Consider the following 21491-nt stretch of genomic DNA (forward strand, 5'->3'; position numbering starts at 1 on the left):
TGTGGGACTTTCAATGCTAAAATCCAGATAGTCTCTGGCAAACCATGATGGCTGGTGAAGCCACACTAGGGGGTTGGACAGGGCCCTGGGGAGCCTTCAATTCGCTGGGCGAGCCATCAGAAGGACCCATAGGTGGGTCATATAAGACACAGAATTCAGCTCAAATGAGTGAAAACATTCTCACGATCAGCACCATCCAAAGATAGAACTCTCTATCGGAGGTACCTGGCTGTAGATTGTAAGTGGGCTTTAGCCCTTACCAAGGAAGCAGAGGGCATCTTCTCAGGGGAGGGCTTGGTGATAGCTGAAAAGTCACTTGAGGAGTGGCTACTCTCTACCTCTTTCCAGCAGCAGGGAGCTAGGTAACTGGCTTGGGAGCCACCAAAAGCTGGTTAGATATCAGTCGGGCCCACAGCCCTGAGCTGGAGGGAGGACTGCTTTTCTTTGGGATCTCCCACCTGGCTACCACCCAGGTACCACCAGGACAATTGGCCATCTCCTGCCCCCTGTTGGGGGTGGACTGTGGATCCCTGTATGCAGAAGCCACAACAGGAATCTCCCCAGCCCCCGCCAGGCCTGTTGGCCAGAACACTTGCATCCCAGGTTTGGAAGGTGGAGCAGGTACTTCTCACATCTAGGCTACTACTGGCCTCCCCAAACTCTGCTCCAGCCTGGAGTCCCAGATGGGATTTGCATGTTTTACATGTTCCTTTAGAATTAAGGGCACAGAAATCTCTTCCCCTTTGAGGCTAGGTCAGAGTCTAGAAATGGTCCGGAGCCCTGGAGTGGGACAGGCTGATGAGGGGGTCCATCTCTTGTCTCTGATCCCTGGAGCAACCTCCTTGGCTTCGTGGGAGCCTCCCTGTGTCCCTTCTTCCTTCCTCTCTCCTTATCTCTGTAGGCTCAGGCGCTCTCCCGGTGCTAGGCTCTGGGTCTCCAGTCTCAATTTCTATCTCTGAATTTCTCTCTCTCTCCCCGCTGGTGTTTCAGCCCGGGTTTGTGTGTGTGTGTAGAGGTGTCTCTCTAGCGCTGTGTCTCAGTGTCTCTGCTCTCCTGACTTCCAGCCCGAGTCCCCATCTCCGTCTGGACCGCAGTGTCTCGTGTCTCTCGCACGGTCTCTGCTCTTCGTCTCTGAACCCAGCCGGGTCTCGGTCTCTGTCGCCCCCCGCGCGCTGCGGTGGCCGCGCGGGCCTGAGTGGAGCGGGCCGGAGCGGCGGCCGCGGCCCGGGCGGGGTGCGGGCTCGCGGGGGCGGGTGGGGCGCCTTCCTCCGTCAGTCCCACCCCGGCGGCGGGGGGGCCGGCGCGGCTGCCGCTCGGCTGCCGCTCGGCGCCTTTAAGGGAGCGGGAGGGAGCGGCGAGGCGGCGGCGGCTGCGGTGGCGGCAGCCGAGCGCGCGGGGCGGGGGCGCGGGGCGCGGCGCTCGGAGTCCGCTCGGGCCGGAGGCGGCTCGGCGCCGGGGCCCGGCCAGAGAACCGCGAGAAGCGGGGCAGCACAGCGGGAGCCCGCCGCCCGGGACATGGCCAAGGCGGGCCGTGCAGGTGAGGGCGAGCGTGCGCCGGGAGGGCAGGGTCCGCGGACCCGGGGAGGGACCCGCCTGGCTCGAGGAGGGGCAGGCGGCCCAGGTGAGCCCCGCACGCAGGTGGGCGGAGGTTCCGGAAGGGTTGCAGCGGGCAGCGGCGAGGCCAGACCCCCGGAGCGTGCAGAGGGGGCTCCGCGCGCCCCGCGTCCTTCCTGCGCCCCAGGTCACCTCGTGGGACACCCTGTCCCCCTCGCCATGGCCCCATTGGCAGGGACCAGGGCTGCAGCGCCCCTGTTTAGTCCAGCTGTGGGAGCTCACCACCCTCCGGAGGCCTGCCCCGGTATGGGGACGGTAGGGCTGTCCCGTGGCTGCCACTTCATCCCACGCCCCCCAACGCAAACCAGGACGCGCCCCCTTGTCCTGCCGCTAGCTCTATCCAGGACGCGACACCGCTCTCCTACCCCGCCCCCCCAGCTCATCTAGGAACAGATTTCTTTCTTTGGGAAGGAGGGGTGCTGGCCAGTGCCCTTAGGTGTCCTCCCCCACCCCCTGACCCCGGGAGGCAGAACCTCAGGTGCGGAGCTATAAAGGTAGGGCCTCTTCTGGCGTCCCATGGGTGCTGCCCTCCCCTAGACTCAAGAGGTGTATGTAGTCCTAGGTGAGAGAGTGGGCGTTAGTCATTCGTTCATTCATTCAGCCAGACATTCATTCACCAACATCTGCTCTGTGCCAGGCCCTGAGCTGGCCACCGGGGGATCAGGACAGAGACCACACTCTGCCCCTGTTTGCACACTCTGGGCTGGTTGGTGCCTTGGGAGGCCTGGGTTGAGGAAAGCCCACAGGGCTGGCCATACAGTGGAGGCAGCAAGCCCTGTGTCAGCAGGGCTGACTTGTGAGACTGGCATGTGTAAATGTACCATGAACTCATACCCAACCTGTGACACTGGCAAGTGCCATGCCATCCCCTGGGACTAGGCTTTGGCCTGGGATGAACTCCACCACTCTACCCATGAGCGATGACAGTGATGGAATGAGTGTGAATTCACCTGTACACACATTTGGCATGGATACCACTGGTCTCCGTGTAAATCCACTACTATCCCAGAAATGCTGTCCTGGACCCTGGGCTGGGTTTAGATCCCCTCTCTACATGCACTGGGTATGTGATTTAGGTGCCTGAGAATATATACCCATTCTGTCCTGGAGGAGTCCTTTTGGGGTATGGCTAATTGTGTGAGACATGGCACGTATGAAACACATCTAAACACCCCCTTTCTCACTTTCCTCCCTTCTCCCCTCCTGGGGGAGGCATAGTGAGATGACACCATTGAGGCTGGAAAGGGCTATCTCCCTCCTTCCTCCACTGAGCTGGGTCCTTATCACCCCCACTCCTCCCAAAGGGCACAAGAGAGGGTGTGCGTCCGCCTACCGCCCCGCACTGTGTGTACGTGTGTGCGTGTGCATGCACACCTTGCGCATAGAGCACTTGCCAGAGCACTGCCATCACAATAGCAGTTAACACTTATTACTTGTACAATGCACCAGATAATGTGCACAGGGTTCCTCGGAGGTGGGATATGCTACTCTCCCCCTTTTAAAAACATCTGGAGAAACAACTTCCTCAAGGTGGTCTAGAGGGTCTGGGCAAACTCTGGTCCCTGAGCCAACTCTGTTGAATTCTCAAGACTCTAAGCGATGGGTTTTTCTCCATCGCTGCCCTGATAGGTCACCCTAGTCATGGAATGGGGGTGCTGTGCCAGCCCCTCTGCCTTGGCCTATGGGTCCCATGGTCCTTAGGCTGAGAGTCTGTGGGAGTTTGTTCTAGTGACAGGTGAAAAAAACTGCCCTGCTTTGAGCATCAGTACCTCGTGCTGTTCTAACAGTTTGTCTTTCCTGCTGCAATTTCACGCTTGGCCCTTTCCCTCAGGGCAGCAGAGCCTCCCTTCCTCTGTGTGACTGGAACTGCCCAGGCTCTTCTCTCCCAGCTGCCACCCCAAGGAGCCTTTTGGGATTGACCTCAGCAAAATCGGATTAGTCCTTCTTTTCTCAGCTCTTCTAGGCTACTTTGCACTTTGTAAATGTCCCTCTTCTTTAGGCTCCTAAGCCTACTCAATTGAAAACAGAATGCAGTCATGTGTGTACGTGTATAGGAGTCACATCTCCCCCACTGGCAAAGTTGCTGTAGAATAGATTGGGGAGCTTTAGGACAGAGGGCATCCTCAGAGATAGGAGCACAAGTCCCTCTCTTTACAGTTAGAAAAACTGAGGCCCAAGGAGGGGATGTGACACAGAGAGGGGTGGTTATTCAGGACCTTTTTACCTCACATGGATAGATTGATGGTCATAAATAATCAGGCCTTCACTCTGGGGGTGACATTAGAACCCAGGGAAGCCAAAGGCCAGAAGTAGAGGCCGTGGGAACCTGGCCAGTGAGTGAGGGGTCTGCTCCATTACTTGTGAGGCATTCCCTCTAAGAAGTGTCCAAGAGGCCACTTACTGAGGGAAGAGATAGGGGTTTGGGTCCCAGGGCCACCATAGTGCTTGGCTCCAGGGTCATCATATTGTAGTATAGTGAATGATGTCCCTACACTTGTGCAGTACATATCCTGAGCATTCAGCCATGGCTGTGTCAACTGTGTCAGACAGGAACGAAGGGAGGCAGGGAAATTTTTCACATTGCCAAGAGAACCCAGGTACAAGAGAAATGTAATCAGTTCCTAGGAAGGATTGGACAATTTGCAGAATATGGATCTCAAATGGGTTATTACCAGTTCCCAATCTCTGAGGAGATTTTGGTTGTACAGACCTGGATCGCTGTGGTGCCCCATGTTCAGTCTTGAGAGGAAAGGCTAGGGAGGGAGAGCCCTTGGTCTTGCCCTGAGGGAGCCCTTGGTCTGGTGGACAGAGGAGGAGAGAGAGGCCTACCTTGGGGATGAAAGGCAGCTGTAGGGAGGTGGGGAAGGATCCAGGAACTCCATTTAGGGAACAATAATCTGCCATAAGAGCTACCCATGGGCAGGTCTCAGTGTAGTACAGACAAGAGAGGGGGCCAGTGGTGGCTTGAAGTAGTGAAGGCTGGATTTCTCTAGGACTTGGGCCTCAAAGGCTGGTGGAATTTGGATAGGAAGGTGGAGAGGTGCAGGCTTCCAGGTGGGGGTAATAGTTTGAACAAAGACTAGGAGGTTGGAATGAGAAAGACGTAAGTGTGGAGGGACTGCCGCCAGGTGGGAATGGAAGTGGGTGGACAGGAGGTGTCCAAGGGTGGAGAAATATGTCTGGCTGGGGTGGCAGGTTCCTAGAGGGGTGCAGAAGGCTTAAAGGAACTCTGGAGAGCCTCGAAGATAGGAATGACACGGTAAGATTTGGGTGTCTCGGCAGGTCTCTCTGGCTGCTACATGAGGGCTCCTGGGAGGGTGGAGAGAGGCTTTGCCAGGATGAGAAGAGTTTGTTCTAGTTCCTGCCAGCTGCATTGCCCCTCCCTTCGTCTCTACACTCCTTGGGCCCACCCTCTGCTCTCTAGCAGGCTGGCGGGGGTATCTGCCAGCCTAAGGGGCAGTGCAAGTGGGAGGCCCCATCCAAGAAAAAACAGAGTGAGCTGCCAAGAGGGTCTTGGAAACTCTCAGGCTGGGCAGGACTGTCAGGAGAGGCTGGGCTGGGGCCACAGGGCTGGGCCTTTCAGGCTGGAGGAACCAGTTTATTTGCTCCCAGGTGTTGGCCTCTGCTCTGAGGGGAGGAGACAATGGCTGGAGTATATCAAACCTCGTAATATGACTCAGTAAAACACTGATCCTACAGTGTCAGAGCTGCAGGACACTTCCAGATAGTCATGTCCCCTTCGTCAACAGGGGGACACTGAGGCCTGGGGAGGGGTAGATATGTGGCCACTACCACAGAAAAAGGTGGTAGCAGAGCTGGGCCTAGAACCTGACTTTTCGGAGCCTCGGTTTGTACTTCGCTCGGTTGAGTCAGCTGGCTTCTCATCATCCCAAAGCCAGACCTCTGGGCCCCCTGCTCTGTGGCTCTCAGGGGTGAGGACAGGTGTCTGGATCTCTCAGAGGAGGGAATGTTTGGAAGCTAGGGAAAGGAACCAGCACTGGGATTCTCAGGACTCTGGTTGGTGCCAGGGGATTTGAGACAGGATCCTTGAGAAACTCCCAAGCCCAGGGTGCCGGGATTACTTTGGAATGTATCTTGGGAAGGACATCACATTCTGAAAAGGGATTACAAATTCACCTTCTCGGGTGTCGGCCGGGGGAAGACTGGGGCAAAATCAGATGCCAATGTCCCAATTCAAGGCCTCCCTAAAACTTCCCCCCAGGAAGACTGGAGACATGCTTGCAGTCGGGGAAGTGCTGGAGCTTGGGCAGGTGTCTTGTTCCTTGGCTGAGTTACCTATCTCAGCAAACCTGGCAGGCCCCAGCAGGCCCTAGCAGGACCCAGTCTGAGACCCTTTGCGGCCTCTTAGTCATGCCTGTGGTGTGATTAGATGAGTCAAAGACAGTGCAGCTCAAACAGAAGGCCCCACCTCAAGCATGTGACCCTGGGCCCAGAAACCCCTGTCCCAATTGGAGGCAGCTTGTTAGCTGGTGGGACACAGAGTATAAGGACATGGCTAGACCCCTTCCTTGCTGGGTCCTTATTTATGTGAGATTGGACAGAAAGTGCGATGTTTTCACATATACTTCCGTATGTTATGATAGTTCATGGCTGGAAGAGGCTTGGAGGTCTTCCAGTCCTATGTGTTCATTGTGCAGGGTGGGAGACTGAGGCCAGAAAGGCGAAGGGTGCTTTTCTGAGGTCTGGTGTCTTTAAGGACACAGGGTGTGAACACCTAGAGACCAGTGCAACTTCGAGGACTGGGGACTTCCCAGTAGAACCTAGCTGCCTCCCAGGTATTCTCTGCGATTCCAGGCTTGAGAGAAGGAAGGATGGGTCAGGGATTAGCCTGGGAGCAACTGGGCTTCGTTTTTTGCTAGCAGTCCTCAGCACACTCTGCTGTCCCGTGGCTTGACACCATCTTTTTGAGGTAGGGCTGAAGTTATTCCCATTTTATGGATGAAAAAACTGAGGCTCAGAGAGATTGTGTCTGGATCTTAAATCACACATAAAGTTAGAGGCAGAACTGAAATTAGAACTTAGGTCTCTTCTACTCTGAGAGTCAGCATTCCTAGGAGTCAAACTGTGTTACGAAAGAAGAGACCCGGCCCTGTAACTGTTTAACCTTTAATAGCCCATCCGGGCCTCAGTTTCCTCATCTGTTAAAGAAGGGGAAGAGAAGAGTTGGGGAGGGGGTCAAGATAAGCTTTAAAGTCTGTTCCAGCTCTAACATTGCTCCTTTTTTGGCTTCTCTCCTGCTGGCTTTACAGTGCCTTAAGAGGCCTCACCTCCCCGCTCTCATACCTCATAAGGACCCTCCCAGAGGTGGTGGGGATGAGTGAACAAATGCTGAGGATTGGGACACAGAAAGCTGTGCCTCCTAGGGCCCCAGGCCCCAGCCCATCACCAGATCTGCAGCCAGGAGCCACTGTGGAAGTGGGTGGTCAGAGCCCCCGAGGAAAGGGGGGAGGGGGAGGAGGGGGGAGGAGAGAATGTATAACAAATGAGTTTGGAAATCAAATGAGATCTGAGCTCCCCACCCACTCCCTCAAATCTCTACACTCTCGCTTTTAAAATTCTTGTTGTCTAAGGAGAAAGAAAATGCTAAATTGCACCCCCTTTCACAAAGGAATGGGAGCCTTAGTGAGTCACTCCGGAGGTAAATGCCACCTCCAGGGCCCCACGTCTGCCTGCGGAGGCCTGCACAGCTGTGTGGCCACCAGCCCCCATGGGGGTCGTGTGTGGAGAGGGTGGATGGGTGGGGGAGCCTCCTGCCTGGCAGCAACTCTGGGGTGGGAGCTGGGTTCCTGTAGTGGGGCTACACCCTGCTTCCTCCAGGCTCTCCTCAGAGCTGAATTTGTGAGGTTCACTTATACATGAGGACATGGCTCAGACTGGACCCAGGCTGAGAGCCTCTGTAGCCTTATCAGAGCTTGGGTCAAGGTGGAGGATGGCGTGTAGGGGCTTGGGCTGTGGCCTGACTATGGGGTGAATTCCAGACCCTGGGGGGAAGGTTTTGTGGCTGTGTGGAGCGGGGTCAGCGTGTGCAGCTAGAGCTGGCGGGGGCTGGTGCCTTTGCATCTGGAAACCAGAGTTCTTTGGTGTCAAGCTGTTCTCTAGGCATGTTAGTGAGGTTCTTCTCTTGCTGACGTCCTGCCAGAGGAAGGTGCCTGGGGGTGTCCAGGGCCTCATCCTTCTTTGCCAGGGTCAGTCTGTTTCTTTGCAGACCTGGGGCAGGGGAGGCCAGTGAGGAGGTGTTCCCCTTCCCAGATGCCCTGTTATTCTGAAGGGAGGGGAAGTAGCCGTCTGTTAGCTGGGGATGCCAAACAAGGGTTGAAAGCAAAAATAGAAACACGTCCGGCTCTGTCTGGGAGGGGCACTGAGTTCTGGTGGATGGAGAGGCCTCTTCTGAGCCGTCTGCTGCTGATGCCGTGTTTGCTTGGCTCTCTCTCAGTGTTTGCTGAGCACATCACGCCTGCACTCCTGACCTCCTTGGGGAGAGACCTAGGTGTGCGGGATTCGAACCGTGAGCTCACAGGGGTGGCAGCTGTTCTAGGAGTCTGTCTTTGGGAGGTTTAGAGCATCATCACTTACACACCTCTGACATTTTCTGGGCTGCTCCAGAATGGTGCAGATCACTGCTCTCTTGATCAAAACTCTCTTCGACCTCCCATAGCCCTGTGGCCTCCTTTTCATTTCTTCACCCCCACTTCCCGCCTCCTGCCTCCCTGAGGCTGGTCCCAGCTGAGCAACCCTGGAATCATCCCTAGTGGTAAAAAAAGCTATTTTCAGCTTTCCCATTACTGCCCAGTGAATGGTGGGGGTGGGGGGTGTTTATTCCTTGCTGCCTGTTTGTTTCCTTCTCGTCGTACAGTGTAATCTGGAGCAGCCATGAGAATATTAGGCAGCCCTGCCTCTGAGGCCCCGGCTGGCAATTCCAGGTGCTGGGGTTTAGCACTAAATGGAGAGCCTGGGGGCAGAGGCAGCCTGCAGCCCCATCTTTGCTCAATAGCAATCTGAGTGGCCAGTGGTACGAATGGCCCACCTAGGTCCTTGCTGGGTGTGGGGCTGCTCCCCTGCTGCTGCTTGCATCAGGCTGATGGTAGCATTTGGTGCCCTTCCCAAAAAGCTGGCTGGCTCATTGAGGTGGGGGTCTGCAAAACAGCCTTCAGCATTGACCCCAACCTTGCCTCCCCATGCCCTGGTTGGGTGCCTGGGTTCCTAACCTCCTTTCCCGGTTCCCTGTGGGATGATTGGAAGGAATATCTTCCTGCAGCTGCTGAGGGGGCCCTCTTTGGGGGCTCCCCCTTGCTACCCTCCTGCAGGTGGCAGAGCCATCAGTAGCAGATGCTATGGGAGCTCCCTTTAGAGGCAGGAGAAAGTTCCTTACGGAGCAAGAGTCTGAAGGGACAGAGGGGGGACATCTGGGGCTTGGGAGAATTGTTCCAAATAACTCGGAATTGTTGGGAGCCGAATTGGCAGAGCAAATGGAAGTACAATAGATAGCCAAAGCTATTAATCACTAATTAGCTCCCAAATAAAGTAATTAATGGGTATTTAAATGGCATATTTATGAGATACCAGCAGGTCTTCAAAAAGAACATCTTTTCCAAAGCAATTGATTCGGCCAACTGTGTCCTGCTGGGAGACAGGGACTCTAACCCCACCCAGCCCACCCCGGGGACAGGGAGCCTGGCAGTGGGCAGGTCAGATTCCTCCTCGGAACTTAGCTTTTCTCATCTGTAAACGGGGATCATGGCTCTTCTTTATTGACCTCACTGGGCTATTGTGAAGACAAAAGGAAGTGAAGGCCATGCAAATGCCTGGCAGTGGTGGGAAGTGCTGTACAGAAGTTAGTGTTAGCTGTGAAAATATCCTTGAAGTTATTTGATACAGACCCTTGGTTGTGCCCAGTACCATTTATGGCCAGGGTTAGGCTGAAGTCAGTGGCTAGAGTCATTGCTTGGTGGGTTGCTGAGTTAGTGGCTGGGTCTGTGACTGGGTCAAGGCTTAGTTTGTGACTTGGTCTGTGGTCAGCTTCATAGCTTGGTTTGAGATTGGGGTTGTGGCCTGGTCTGTGGCTGGGTCTCAGCTTGTTCTGTGATCACGGTTGTGACTTGGTCTGTGGCCAGCTCAAGGTTGGGGCTGTGGCTAATTTCAGAATAATTCTGCAGACTAGAGTCTTAGCCTCAGTCCTTGAGTCCATCCCTGGACTGATGGAGCTACCTGGTTGCCCCAGATGCTGGATTCCTCCTGTGTCCTTCAGAATCTGGGCTCCAGGTGCTGGGAATCCCAGCAGACAAGCTCTTCTGGGGCTCCCGGCATGTCCCCTGAAACAGCCCAGCACACAAGCTCATCAGTGGCGCATACAGCAGTTTGGGAGATAGTTAGGACGTGTTTCTATAGCAACCAATCCCCAACCAGCACTGGTTTCCTTCAATAATGCCTTTTTCTGGAAGCAGCATCTCCTGGCCTCTCATCCCTCCCTGGGTGGCCCCATAGCCCCTTGAAGTCTGAGCATAGCCTGGTTGACCCTGGATCGGTTTGGTCCCCAGACGCATCCTGATCCAGAGTGGGGGCCTGAGGTTGTGCCCTATGGGAAACTTCCCTGAGGAGGTCCTCCTGAGATCTACCCCATGTCTGGCCATGCTGAACATAACAAGAGCTTTCTCTGTGCCCAGCCCTGAACTGGAAGAGGCTATGGGTCTGGAGAGGATTTCTACTAGGTGTCTGCCTTGGGGGAACCCATAGCCCCATGGGGCAGGCAGGACTGGGCCCAGTCTATGGATAGGTGCTCTGGCAGGCACAAGCAGAGGATGTTTTAGGACATAGCTCAAGGTTTGGGAGGCACACAAGACACAGCTCCAGGGAGCTATGTTGAGGGAACAGCCATGCACCAGGAGTGCCCCACAAATGTCAGGGGACAGGCACTTCCAGCCTCAGGGAGAGGAAGGCAGTTCCTGTTCTGCCTTCTGGGTTCTGGGTTCCCATTCCAGGGGCCTGAGGAAGAGAGGGACCCATGCTTGGGAGTTTCCACATAGCAAAGGACCAAAGAAAGGCCTGTGGAGAACCATGATTATTTATATTATTTAACAAACCCTCTTAAATAAAGCACTGAGTGCCAGGCATTATGCTCAATGCTTTTCAAATATTCATTCAATCCTCATAGCAACCCTATGTAAGTACTATTATTACTTCCAATTTACAGAGGAGGAAACTGAGGTGCAGAGTGGCGTATAGTGACATTTATTAAGATCATCAGTTGATAAGTGGCATAGCTGGGGTTTGATCCAGCCTCAAGTGGGACAGTGGTTCATGTGAGAGAGGAGGAGGGGGCAGAGAGGCAGAGGGCTAGGCTCCAGGAGGAGGGGCAGAGAGGAGGGAGCCCTTTAGAGACACCCCGCCTACCTACGAGAGCCTCACCCAGACTCTGTGTGTCTTATACTCTACATCCTGCATGTGGACCCCAGGGACTCCAGGTCAGAACTGAAGAGCAGAGAAATGTGATATTAATGTGTGTTGTGAGGCTGTGTTTGTGTGTGTGTTTGTGTATGTGGCTGTGTGAGGCTATGTGTGTGTGGCTGTGAAGCTGTGGTGTGTGTGGCTGTGTAATGTGCGCGTGTGTGTGTGTGTGTGACAGAGACAAAGACAGAAAGAGTGTGTGTGACAGAGACAAAGACAGAAAGAGGAGATATGGGTGTGCCTGAATAAGCCTGCAGCCAAGTGGCCAAGTACTTTTCTGTTCCTTGGCCCCTCTCCTCTTCTGAGGCACAGATTGCTGAATCCAGCAGGAATGCCAGGCCGTGGTTTCATATACAGCCTTAGGCAAGGCTGGGCATAGAAGTTGTGGCCATAGTCACACACGGCAGGCCCAGCATGAGACAGTCCTCCTTGGCCCACTCAGAGGTGCCTATGACCCCCTGGAGATCTGGGACTTGGTGGGTATTACTTGAACACCTGCAGGGCTGTAGCTTTCACAGCAGACACCCTTGTCCCTTCTTTTGCTTTGACTAGCCAGACTTCTCTTGAGGAGAAAGTTCTAGATCCAGCTTCTCCTGGAAATGGCCCGATTGTTTGACCCATGTCTCTCCTCCCTCTCACCCCTCCTCAGCCTGTCCAACCCTGCCCACCCTTCCCTTTGAGGCTCAGGTTGTCCCTCCCCCAGGCTCAGGTTGTCCCTTCCCTTTGAGGCTCAGGTCCTGGCCCCTCCAGCCTGCTGGGTCTCCACCTCAGGGAAGTGCTGTCTACATGCATGGGATGCTGGGTTTGTGGCATTTAGCCTAGGGGCCAGGCTGCCCACTCTTTGTTTGTCCTGTGCTCTGTGCAGGGGTGGTATAGGGCTGGGCCCCGAGGCTGGCATCCCAGGGGCAGAGACTAATCTAGTTCAGCTCTATTCCCAACTCCTTCCTCTTGGGCACCATCTGGCCCAAGGTCTGGCCCAGGAAGAGTCGGCCAATACCTGCCTCCCTCACTCTACTGTGCCAGAGTTTTCCTCACTGTGACATATCTTTCCCTTCAGACTGGACACCTGAGAGCAGGGTGGTTTCTCTTCTCTGGTGGGGTTCTGGCCCCCAAGCTGGTGCCGCCTAGGGTCCCGGTATATAGCAGAGCACCCATGGCAGGCTCCCGGCCTTTTGTCCATCTGCCTATTCCTGTGTCCTTGGGAGCCAGGGCTGTGGTGGGGAAGGTGGGCGTGTACAGTAGATGACCTAAGCCAGGACTTTTGGCTGCATCCATGCTGGAGAGACCTAGGCCTGTGACAAGGTCCAGGAGACCACAGTGGACCTGCAGGTGGTGGGTAGATGGACCAGGAGAGAGAAGAGATGGCTCCCAGCAGCCCGTCCCACCACAGGACCCAGCTTGGAGCTCTGCTGGGAGATGAGGGTATCATGGAGTGTGAAGGATCATGTGTTTCTTTCTGGATTGCTGGGGAAGTGGGGAGATAGTCCCCCTTTTTCTTTTATCCTGATTTAGAGTTTTAAATAAATGTGGCAATGAAGGTGAGACAGAAGGACAGCCTCCTGGAGAGTATAGGCTGGGTCTTAGAGGACACAGAAAGAAATCTGCAGTCTTGGGGAGGGTCCCTGGAGGCTGCTTGGAAGCCCCACAGGGCACAGGAGGCTGCCAGAGCCTGAACCTTGATCCTGCAGCTGATGAGTGGTGTTATCTTCTGAGCGCCAGGCAGTGATGAATACTTTAGTGAATGGTCTTTGTTAAATCTAACAGTGAGGTAAGAACTACGATACCCATTTTGCAGATGAGAAAGTAAAGCTCAGAGAGATCGATCCGCTTCAGGTCATAGACTAGGAAGTGGTGGCGTTGAATCCAGCTTTGTGTAGCTCTGAAACCCATGCTCTAACCTTCCTGCTGAGATTTCACCCATAGCTGGGAGCTGATTTGAGAGAGTGTGTGTGTGTGTGAGAGAGAGAGAGAGAGAAAGAAGAGAGAGAGAGAGAGAAGAGAGAAGAGAGAGAGAGGAGTGAGTGAGCATGAGAGAGCATGAGAAAGAGAATAAGGGAGAGAGTACATGAGAACCTGTGTACAAGTGTGTGTCTCAGGGATGGGGAGTGGCTGGTTGGGGAGGCTCACATTCTCCAAGAAATGTGGACACACATTTAGATTTTCACACAGACACAAGGATACCCAGATACTAATCTGCAGATCCAGTGGGTGGATTGTTCTAGAACTGGGAGAGCTGCCCCCAGGGCTGGGCCACTGAGAGCAGCCATGGGCTGGCCCCTTGCGCCTTGCCCAGCTACCTAGCAGCAGGTGAGAGGGTTATTACTGGCCAAGAGAGAGAAGGAGACCTGGGACCCCCTCCCTGAGTACCGATACAAAGCACCCATCATAATAATCCTGAGCACAAACCTTTTAGCCAGGTGGATCTGGGTTCAGATCCTGCTTCCATCACTTATTAGCTTTATGACCTTGAGCAAAGGACTTCCCATCTCTGAGTATTTCTTTTGCTATAAGATGGGGATTCATGATATCCATTCCACAGGGCTTGGTTAGGATAGATAATACCTATGAAGCAGCTAGCAGAATGTCTGGCATGCTGTATTTACTCAGCAGATCATTTTTATTAATTCTCTTGTGAGCCAAAAACTCTTCTTGGCTCTCTTCCTCCCGGGACTGCATACTGGACACTGAAAATGCAGGGAGGTGTAGGTCAGGGACCCACCTCAAGGAGACTGAGCTTCTGGGCCTTTGCTCTTACTCTTCTGGGATCATGGTGCCCACCTTCTCTGACTCTCAAGTCTGTGTGTGGCCTTAAGCACACCTGACCTGTACTACACTTTCCCTGCCCCTCAGGAGACTTCTTGACCCTCTTGGGCATTTGTGTCCCCCTCTTCCTGAAGTGTGTGGGTTATAGATTCTGGCTGGGGGTTGGAACCTTAAAACTCACATGTTTCGAGCTCCCATCCATGACAGGGAACACCCAACTGTTCTGGCTTCATTTCTTCTCCTACTTCCTCTTCTACCTATTTCCCGCTTCCATCACTACCTCCAGCCACATGGGTTTCTATCTGTCCCTCAAACGTGCCAAACTCATGTGTGCAACTTTGCCCTGTAGTTCCTTCATCCTGGAAGGCTCTTACTCATGGGCTCTGCACATCCATCCCATGTGTGTGTGTGTGTGTGTGCAGGGGCATGTGTGCATATACACTTAGCATGTCTGGTTCTTTCTCATTATTCAAGCTTCTAGTCCCCTGACAGCTTTCAGAAGATCTTCCCTTCACACCCCTCCCAAGATATTCTGTCCATTGCTGTTTTCTATGAATGAAATTATCCTTGTTGCTTACTTGTTCCGGGTCTGTCTCCTCTGGCTCTCTGCAGAATATAAGCTTTGTGAGAGCCCCATCTTGTCCCTCTTATTTATCCTGATGTCTCCAGCACTTAACACAGTGCCTGTGGGATGGGCAGCTCCCTTTGACGCCCCAAAGCCTCTCCCTTTCTGCCCACCACTAGCTGAGAGAACACCTCCCTCAAGTGGAGCTGAGCTGGCCTTCCTGCAGCCTTCCCTCTGCCCACTTCTCCCAGCTGGGACTCCCACGATGGTCCGCCCATGACACATGTTATCTGTGTTGTAGTGACTTAGGATGACGGTGGCCTGAAGGGATAAATGAGGTGGGGGTGGTGAGGGAGGGACAAATTCTAAGACTTTCCTCATTTCCTCAGGCTCTAGCACATTTGTGAGGGGAGGTTGGCAGAAATGTCCTTGTCTTTGTTCTTGGGTGGAGTGTACGCTGTACAGGTATGAGGGCCACCATATCCAGGAACTTCTCCTCAAACTCTTGCTATTCAAACTCAGGAGCCAAATAGACTCGGATAAATCTTCAGATATACCCGTCGCCACTTAAATTCTTTCTGCTCACCACCCAAAACTCAGGAATCAAACAGATGAAGGTAATATGACTGTCCTGACTATCCAAACTCTTCCCTCTTAGGAATGGAATGGAATAGGTTTGGACAGCAAGGGATATTTGCATGTTAATATAGAATGTGTGATAATTTTTATACCTTTAGTATCTGTCGATTGAGAAATATATAAAATTAATGTAAACTCAGAAAGAATTTTAAGTAATGTATTTTTTGAGTCATTGAAATCTTCCACATACATTTGATTTATACCTAAGTACTTCTTTTTATTATTATTTATTTATTTTTGTGCTATTATAAATGGTATTAGTTTCTAAAATTCAAGTTCTAGTTATTAATTGCTGATGTATAGGAGTCCAGTTGACTTTGTATATTGACCTTGTTTTCTGAAATCTTGCTATATTCAATTATTAGTTCCAGTGGGGTGTTTTTATAGATTTTGTAGAGTTTTTATTTTCTATATAGACAGTCATGCCAACTGAAAATAAAGGCAGCTTTATGTATTTTTTCATTCTAATATGTATACTTTTTTTTATTTTTTCTTGTCTTATTGTACTAGCTAGAACTCCCTCCACATTCATTTAGGAAACAGTCCTATATCCATGTTAGAAATACACAGCAGTGATGCATCTGGATTCTCAAACTCCTTTGCAGTAAACCCAGGGCCTATGGGTAGAAAATTGCTTACCAGACTGTCATGCTATCCATACTGGTGGGTGAGAATACAAAATTTAAAGGGTTCCCATGAGGAATGTGGGACAGACCCAGCTTTGCACCCAGAGGTGAATCCCAGGTCAGTGTTCCCTGTGGCTTCTGCCTTTTCTATGTCTCAGAACATGCTTCTTGCATGGTTCCAAGCCATGGTGCTCAAGGTAGGTGTGTTTTTGGAAGATCATGGTGGGTGGGGCAGGAGGGACAGGCAGGAAGGCTGTGTCCCTGGGCTAGCCTTCCCCTTCAGGACCAGTTTATGTTCTGGAATCTGGGCTCAGGGCAGAGAGCAGTGCCGGCATGCTGCAGGGTGACAGAGCATGGTGAACGGGGGCTGCAGTAGGTCATCCCAAGACTGCATCATAACGTGCATGCTAGCCATGGCTAGGGGTAACGCCTACCTCTCACTTGTTTATTGACATCTACTGTGTACCAGATGGGCTCCTCAAACATCAGTTAGAATTGAAAAGTTTCAAGGGACAGTCTCTGTCAGTTTTCTCATTGTATAGATAGGGAAACTAAGGCAAGGGTATTGCTGATACAGGAAATCAAGTCTCTTTAGAGATAGGACATGTGTGTCTGGTGGCCAGGGCTGAAGCCCCAGGGAAGATGAACACTGTGTGTGTGTTTTCTATTGAATCTAAGATGCAATCCATTATAAGATACACGATTATTTTCTATACCCAGAGAAAAAAATTAAACAATGCCAATTATGACATGCCATCATATAAGATGCACCTCAGTTTTAAAGATGTAGACGTATTAAAAAATGTGCATCATAAACTGATAAAGTAAGATAAATTGAAAAAATTAAGTCACATAAAATTACATGTACAGTGTATAAAAGCTGAGTTTTCCCTGTCTCTTCTTATCAAATTCTATTAGGTAGAGATAATCTCTATTGACATTTTGGTGCATGTCTTTCCAGACATTTTAAAGCATCTATAAATATATTTATACAATAATTATCATTGTGAACACTTGCTATATGCCAGGCCTTGTGCTAAATGCTTTGAGGCATTTTATTTAATCTTTACAACATGCTCATGAGGCAGGTCTGTGCTATCCTCACTTTATGGCTGAGGAAACTGAGGCACACAGAGGTGAAGGGACTCATCCGACATCACACAGCATCTAAGAGGTGAGGCCTGAGCTTGAATCCAGGCCACTTCAATCTCAGAGCCTGAGCTCTTAACTAACATGTTTCGCATGCCCTCAGTATGCAGATGTAAGTATGTTTTTCAAAAATGGGGTCAAAAGGAACATACTATTCTGGGACCTACCTGCATTTTTTTCTCCTAATCCATATTCCATGGGCATCTTTTCATGACCATCTTTCTAACAATTGCGAAGAATTCCCTTTATGACTGCATTTGAATGTACAGCCAGTCCCCTACAGATAGACACTGGGATTTCTTTCAGTTTTTTTTTGGTTGTTACCAAAACACCAAGATGACCACCTGCACACCTCTATCTTTGTGTGCTTCTCTGATTATTTCCTCAGGAAAATTACCAGGTCAATTTTCTTCTAACATCTTTATAATTTTAATTTTTACTATTAGATTTTACTCTATCTGCAATCCCCAGTGTTTCCTGTGTCCAGGGAACATGTGGAGAGGTTCACGGATGTGTTGGGCACCAGCTGGTTCCATGTGAGTCCCAAAGTGCCCAGCAGAGGGAGACCAGGGAATGGGGGGTGGGGAGAGAGGCTCCTGAACCCATCTCTGTCTCTGGCCTTCCTCATTCTGGTTCTGGGGCAGGAGGTGGGTTAGGGCAGAGCTCAGGGAAGGAGCCACCTTCTCTGTATGTCCTTGCTCCTGCCTGCTCCGGAGAACCCCTCAGCCCCATGTCCTGGCCTCTATAGATAGTAGTAATAGCAGCTGCCATTACTGAGATTCCTGAGGTACAAGAACTGAGACTCCTGAGGTACAGGTGCTGAGCACACATTATTTCTGATCTTTTGAGCTCAAGATTGATTGTTATTGATATTTTGTAGATGAGGAAATTGAGGCTGCAATATGGAAAGGGAAATGCCACATGGGTTATAAGTGGCAGAGACAGGGTAGAGCTCAAGCTCAGGTCCCCCTTTTTCTCTCCTGGAGGCTGCCGTCCTGGGCTGGCCTGCACATGCTGTGTGTAGTAGACATTACTAGCACTCATCAGGATGTCTGCTTCTCCTGTCCTCAACCCTACTGAAGTTGGGCATTACCATGTGACTTGCTTTGGCCGATGAAATGTGCGCAGAAATGCGTCACTTGTGGGAAGAAGCCTTTATGCCTGGGCGTGATTTTCTGTGCTCTTCTCCCCTGCTTCGGCAGACTTTGAGGTCTCCTTTTGAGACGGTGACATCATAAGGTGGTGATGCCTTTGAGTGACTGTCATGAACAGAGCCCCTTCCAACTTGTATGTGAGAAGTGAACCCTTGTTGTCTTAAGCAGTTGAGATCATTTGTTAGGACAGCAAAACTTATTTTGTGCTTACTGATACACCGTGTCACCTTGGCAATGTCTCTCACTACCTCAGATCTCGGTTTTAGAGCATACGAAATGGGCACGCTTGTTGCTGTCCCGCTGAGCTGTCTCAGAGAGGTATTTGGGGCTTAAATGAAAGTACGGTGGTGGGAGTGCTCTGTGAGGTCCTGCGCACTGGAAGGGAGAGGGCAGGGACGTGAAGGACGCTGACTGGCCCTTGGTCCAGGAGTGGTCTGGGTTTACCTCTTTCATGCTGGAACGAACATGGTATCGGGCTTAGTTAACAGGTGTATTCCCCTTGGCAGGTGGCCCTACCCCGGGCGGCGGTGCCCCCTGGCACCTTCGAAATGTCCTCGGTGACTCTGTGGAGAGCTCGGATGATGAATTCTTTGATGCTAGAGGTGAGTGAACCCAATCCTCCCATCATAGGTTGGGGAACCTTTGTGGAAGCACCAAGAAGGAATTTCTGTTGGGGGTTAGTATCTCTTTCCACTCAGATCCTGCAGTTCCACACTTCATACTTAACCAGTCTGTGAGTTCCCTGAGGACTGGGGCTTAGCATTCATTCACTCTTTGAGATATTTGCTGAGTCCCTAATCTACCTCAAGAGCTGTGCTAGGTGCTCAAGATACTGTAGTAAACTGATAGGCATGGTCACTATTCTCATTAAGTTTATAGTCTAATGAGAGAGTCAAACATTTAAGTTACACAAAGGGGAATACAATTATAAGTGGGGAATAATGCCACTGAGTAAAAAGCACCAGGTGCTAATAGAAAGAGTGATGACTGGGGTACCTAATTTAGTTGGTGGGGGAAGTCCTTAACATCCTCTCTGTAGAACTGAGGGTAGGAGTTGGCCAGCTGAGGAGTGGGAGAAAGAGCCTTCCAGACAGAAGACACAGCAAATGTGATTGTGCTGAAGTAGGAAAGATGAGGACATTCCAGGAATTGAAGGAAGCCCATGTGGCAGGGAGGTAGTGAGCAAGGGGGACAGGAGAAATGAGGCTGCCTGTGATCCAGTAAGTAACTTAGATCAGCTCATAGATGTGAAGAGAACAAGAGCAGAAGTAGGGACCAGTTAGAAAGACTATTGCAGCTGTTCAGGTGAGAGATGATGGTGGGCAAGGACATCAGCTCTGACCCCAATGTTGGGTGCATGGTCAGCATGCAGGACACAGCAAGGGATGGAAGAACAAGAAGCATTGTAAGAATTGGAGAAGAGGGCATCAAATGGGGTGGGTATTTGAGGCAGAGCGATCAGCCTGAGCAAAGGCTCGTAGGCGAGAATGTGCAGGGCAGGTGTGAGGACCAGTGGAGAGGGAGTCACCATATCTGAGAGGTTGACTTACTCCTGAGACAAGGCCAACTTTGAAATGCCTGGGAAAATGGGGTCTTGAAAGAGAAACACTGTGCTGGGAAGATTTCTGGACCCAGAGCAGGACACTTGGGACATGGGCTCAGCCATGCCATTGGCTTATTCTGTGATCTTGGGTAATCTTTTACCTTCTCCAGGCCTCAGTTTCCCTGCAGTTCTGTGCCTCCAGAAATGGGGAATACTCAGTTCAGGTGATTTCAAGAAGCATGGCTGGGTGGTGGGTTAGTTGCTATGGAGAAACTCAGCCCTGGCAGCCACTCCAATCAGACCCCACGGGAGACAGGAAATGAGTCTCGAATGGGCTGGTTTGGGGATGGCATCAGGGAGGGGGTTCTCTGCCCAGAGCCAAGAATGAGGGAGGTTGTAGCCAGAACAGTATCCCACCACCCAGCCATGCTTCAATATTTTGATGCTTAGAACACTTTTATTTAAAATATTTTTGCAGTTCATCAGGGCTCTGCCTTCCCAGATGACTGTGATGGCTCGCTATGCGAGGCATCTGTGGGTGGAGCCATCTCCATCCCTTGGGGCCCTGCTCACCTGCTCTCCCGGCGAGCAGCTGTGGACACATTGACCTCTGCCTCCCTCAGCTCTCTGTCGTCCCCTCGCATGATCTCACAGCTCTGTCTGCAGTTCCCCAATTGGCTGCATCTCTCATTCCTCTCCGTGGTGGCCCCACCATCTCTTCCTTCCCTTTGTCTCACCTCCCTCCCAGCTCCTCACCTGCATCTTTCCACTACCCCAGGATCCCAGGCTCTCCTGTCCTTTTCCCAGTCTCTACCTCTCAGCACTTCCTGCCAGACCTTGGAGTCTCTGCTCCCTTCTCGCATCTCACCCCTTCCAGAGTATCTGTAGCCCGCTGCTGCAGGAGCTGTGCCAGAGGCTGCTGGAACCCTCTTTAGTTCTGAGTTGCCAACTCCTGGCCTCCTGTCTATTCCATGCAGCCTCCCTGGACAAGGCCTTTGTGTGTCTCCTTAGCTCGAGGCATCCTCCTTCTCTGCTCCCAGGAGTTGGTCCAGGCTCTACCTGACCTGCTTTCTCAGCATCTGGGCATGCCTTGAAGGGCCACTTCCCTGGCTTCTGTTCTCCAGCCACGCTGAGCCCTGACCTTGACCTGGGGTGTCGTCTCTGTCTCCACCTGAGCAGGGCCCTGAATCTTACTGCCTGATTCCAACTCCAGCCATGGTGGAGCTATGCCAGTGGGTGTCAGTTTCCCAATCAGTACGTTGAGCAGGAGGACATAATGTTCCAGGCCCCTGGAACATTATGTCCTCCTGCTCAACGTACTGATTGGGAAACTGAGGCTGGAGCATGGAAGGGACCTCCTAAGATCACACATCAAGGTGGGGATGAAAGGGCTGGAACCTAGAAGTTTAGTGTCCAGGTCAGGCCTTTTTTTGTCCTATGACTGAAATTGGGACCTTCTTCCTTCCATTTCTTCTTTAAGCTCCAGCCCACTGGCCCAGCACTGGGTTTACCTGGAAGGATGAGAGACATCATGGTTCATGATTTGGTAGCAGAAGGGAGACTCTTAGGCTCTGAGAGCTCTAATTGTATACATAAGGCATAGAAGGGTTTGGGGGACAGTCAGGCAGGAGTATGAAACCGTCTAGGTCCATAACAACCCCTTGGGCCAAGGTAGCAGGCTCGGGGCCTGAGGGGTGGCTGGTGCCCTTAATTGGATGCTGAGTGGTGGGAGATGGGGTCCAGGCTCCCAGACCCAGAAGAGGCACCACTCCCTCTCCTGTCAATGTAGTGAAAGGACATCTGGGGAGCCATGGCCTTGTCTACCAAGGTTGGAGAGCAGAGTGAGGGAAAACCCAGGTGGCCAAGGGCAGATGTGTCTCAAATCCAGACCAAATCAGAGCTGGGGGGCCCCTCAGGTTTTTGAATTCAACACCCTACCCCAAATTTTACAGACTGGGAAACTGAGGCCAGAGAAC

General features: G+C 51.9%; 1 protein-coding gene across 2 annotated transcripts in view; it reads left to right on the forward strand.

Annotated features, from left to right (window-relative positions):
• The first annotated feature begins 1365 nt into the window (after positions 1–1365).
• The window catches only part of PITPNM3 (PITPNM family member 3), an 89163-nt gene continuing 69037 nt past the window's right edge, over positions 1366–21491 (forward strand). Inside the window, exons 1-2 of one of the 2 annotated variants that reach the window (XM_039886478.1) lie at positions 1366–1537; positions 18479–18574. In XM_039886478.1, the coding sequence (XP_039742412.1) occupies positions 1516–1537; positions 18479–18574 (118 nt within the window). In that variant the 5' untranslated portion in view covers positions 1366–1515. Of the gene's footprint in view, positions 1538–18478; positions 18575–21491 lie in introns of those variants that run through there. The other variant, XM_039886479.1, reaches the window with a different exon arrangement.

This window comes from Pteropus medius, unplaced genomic scaffold (genome assembly GCF_902729225.1).
Source record: "Pteropus medius unplaced genomic scaffold, Ma_sr-lr_union100, whole genome shotgun sequence".
Classification (NCBI taxonomy): Eukaryota; Metazoa; Chordata; class Mammalia; order Chiroptera; family Pteropodidae; genus Pteropus; species Pteropus medius.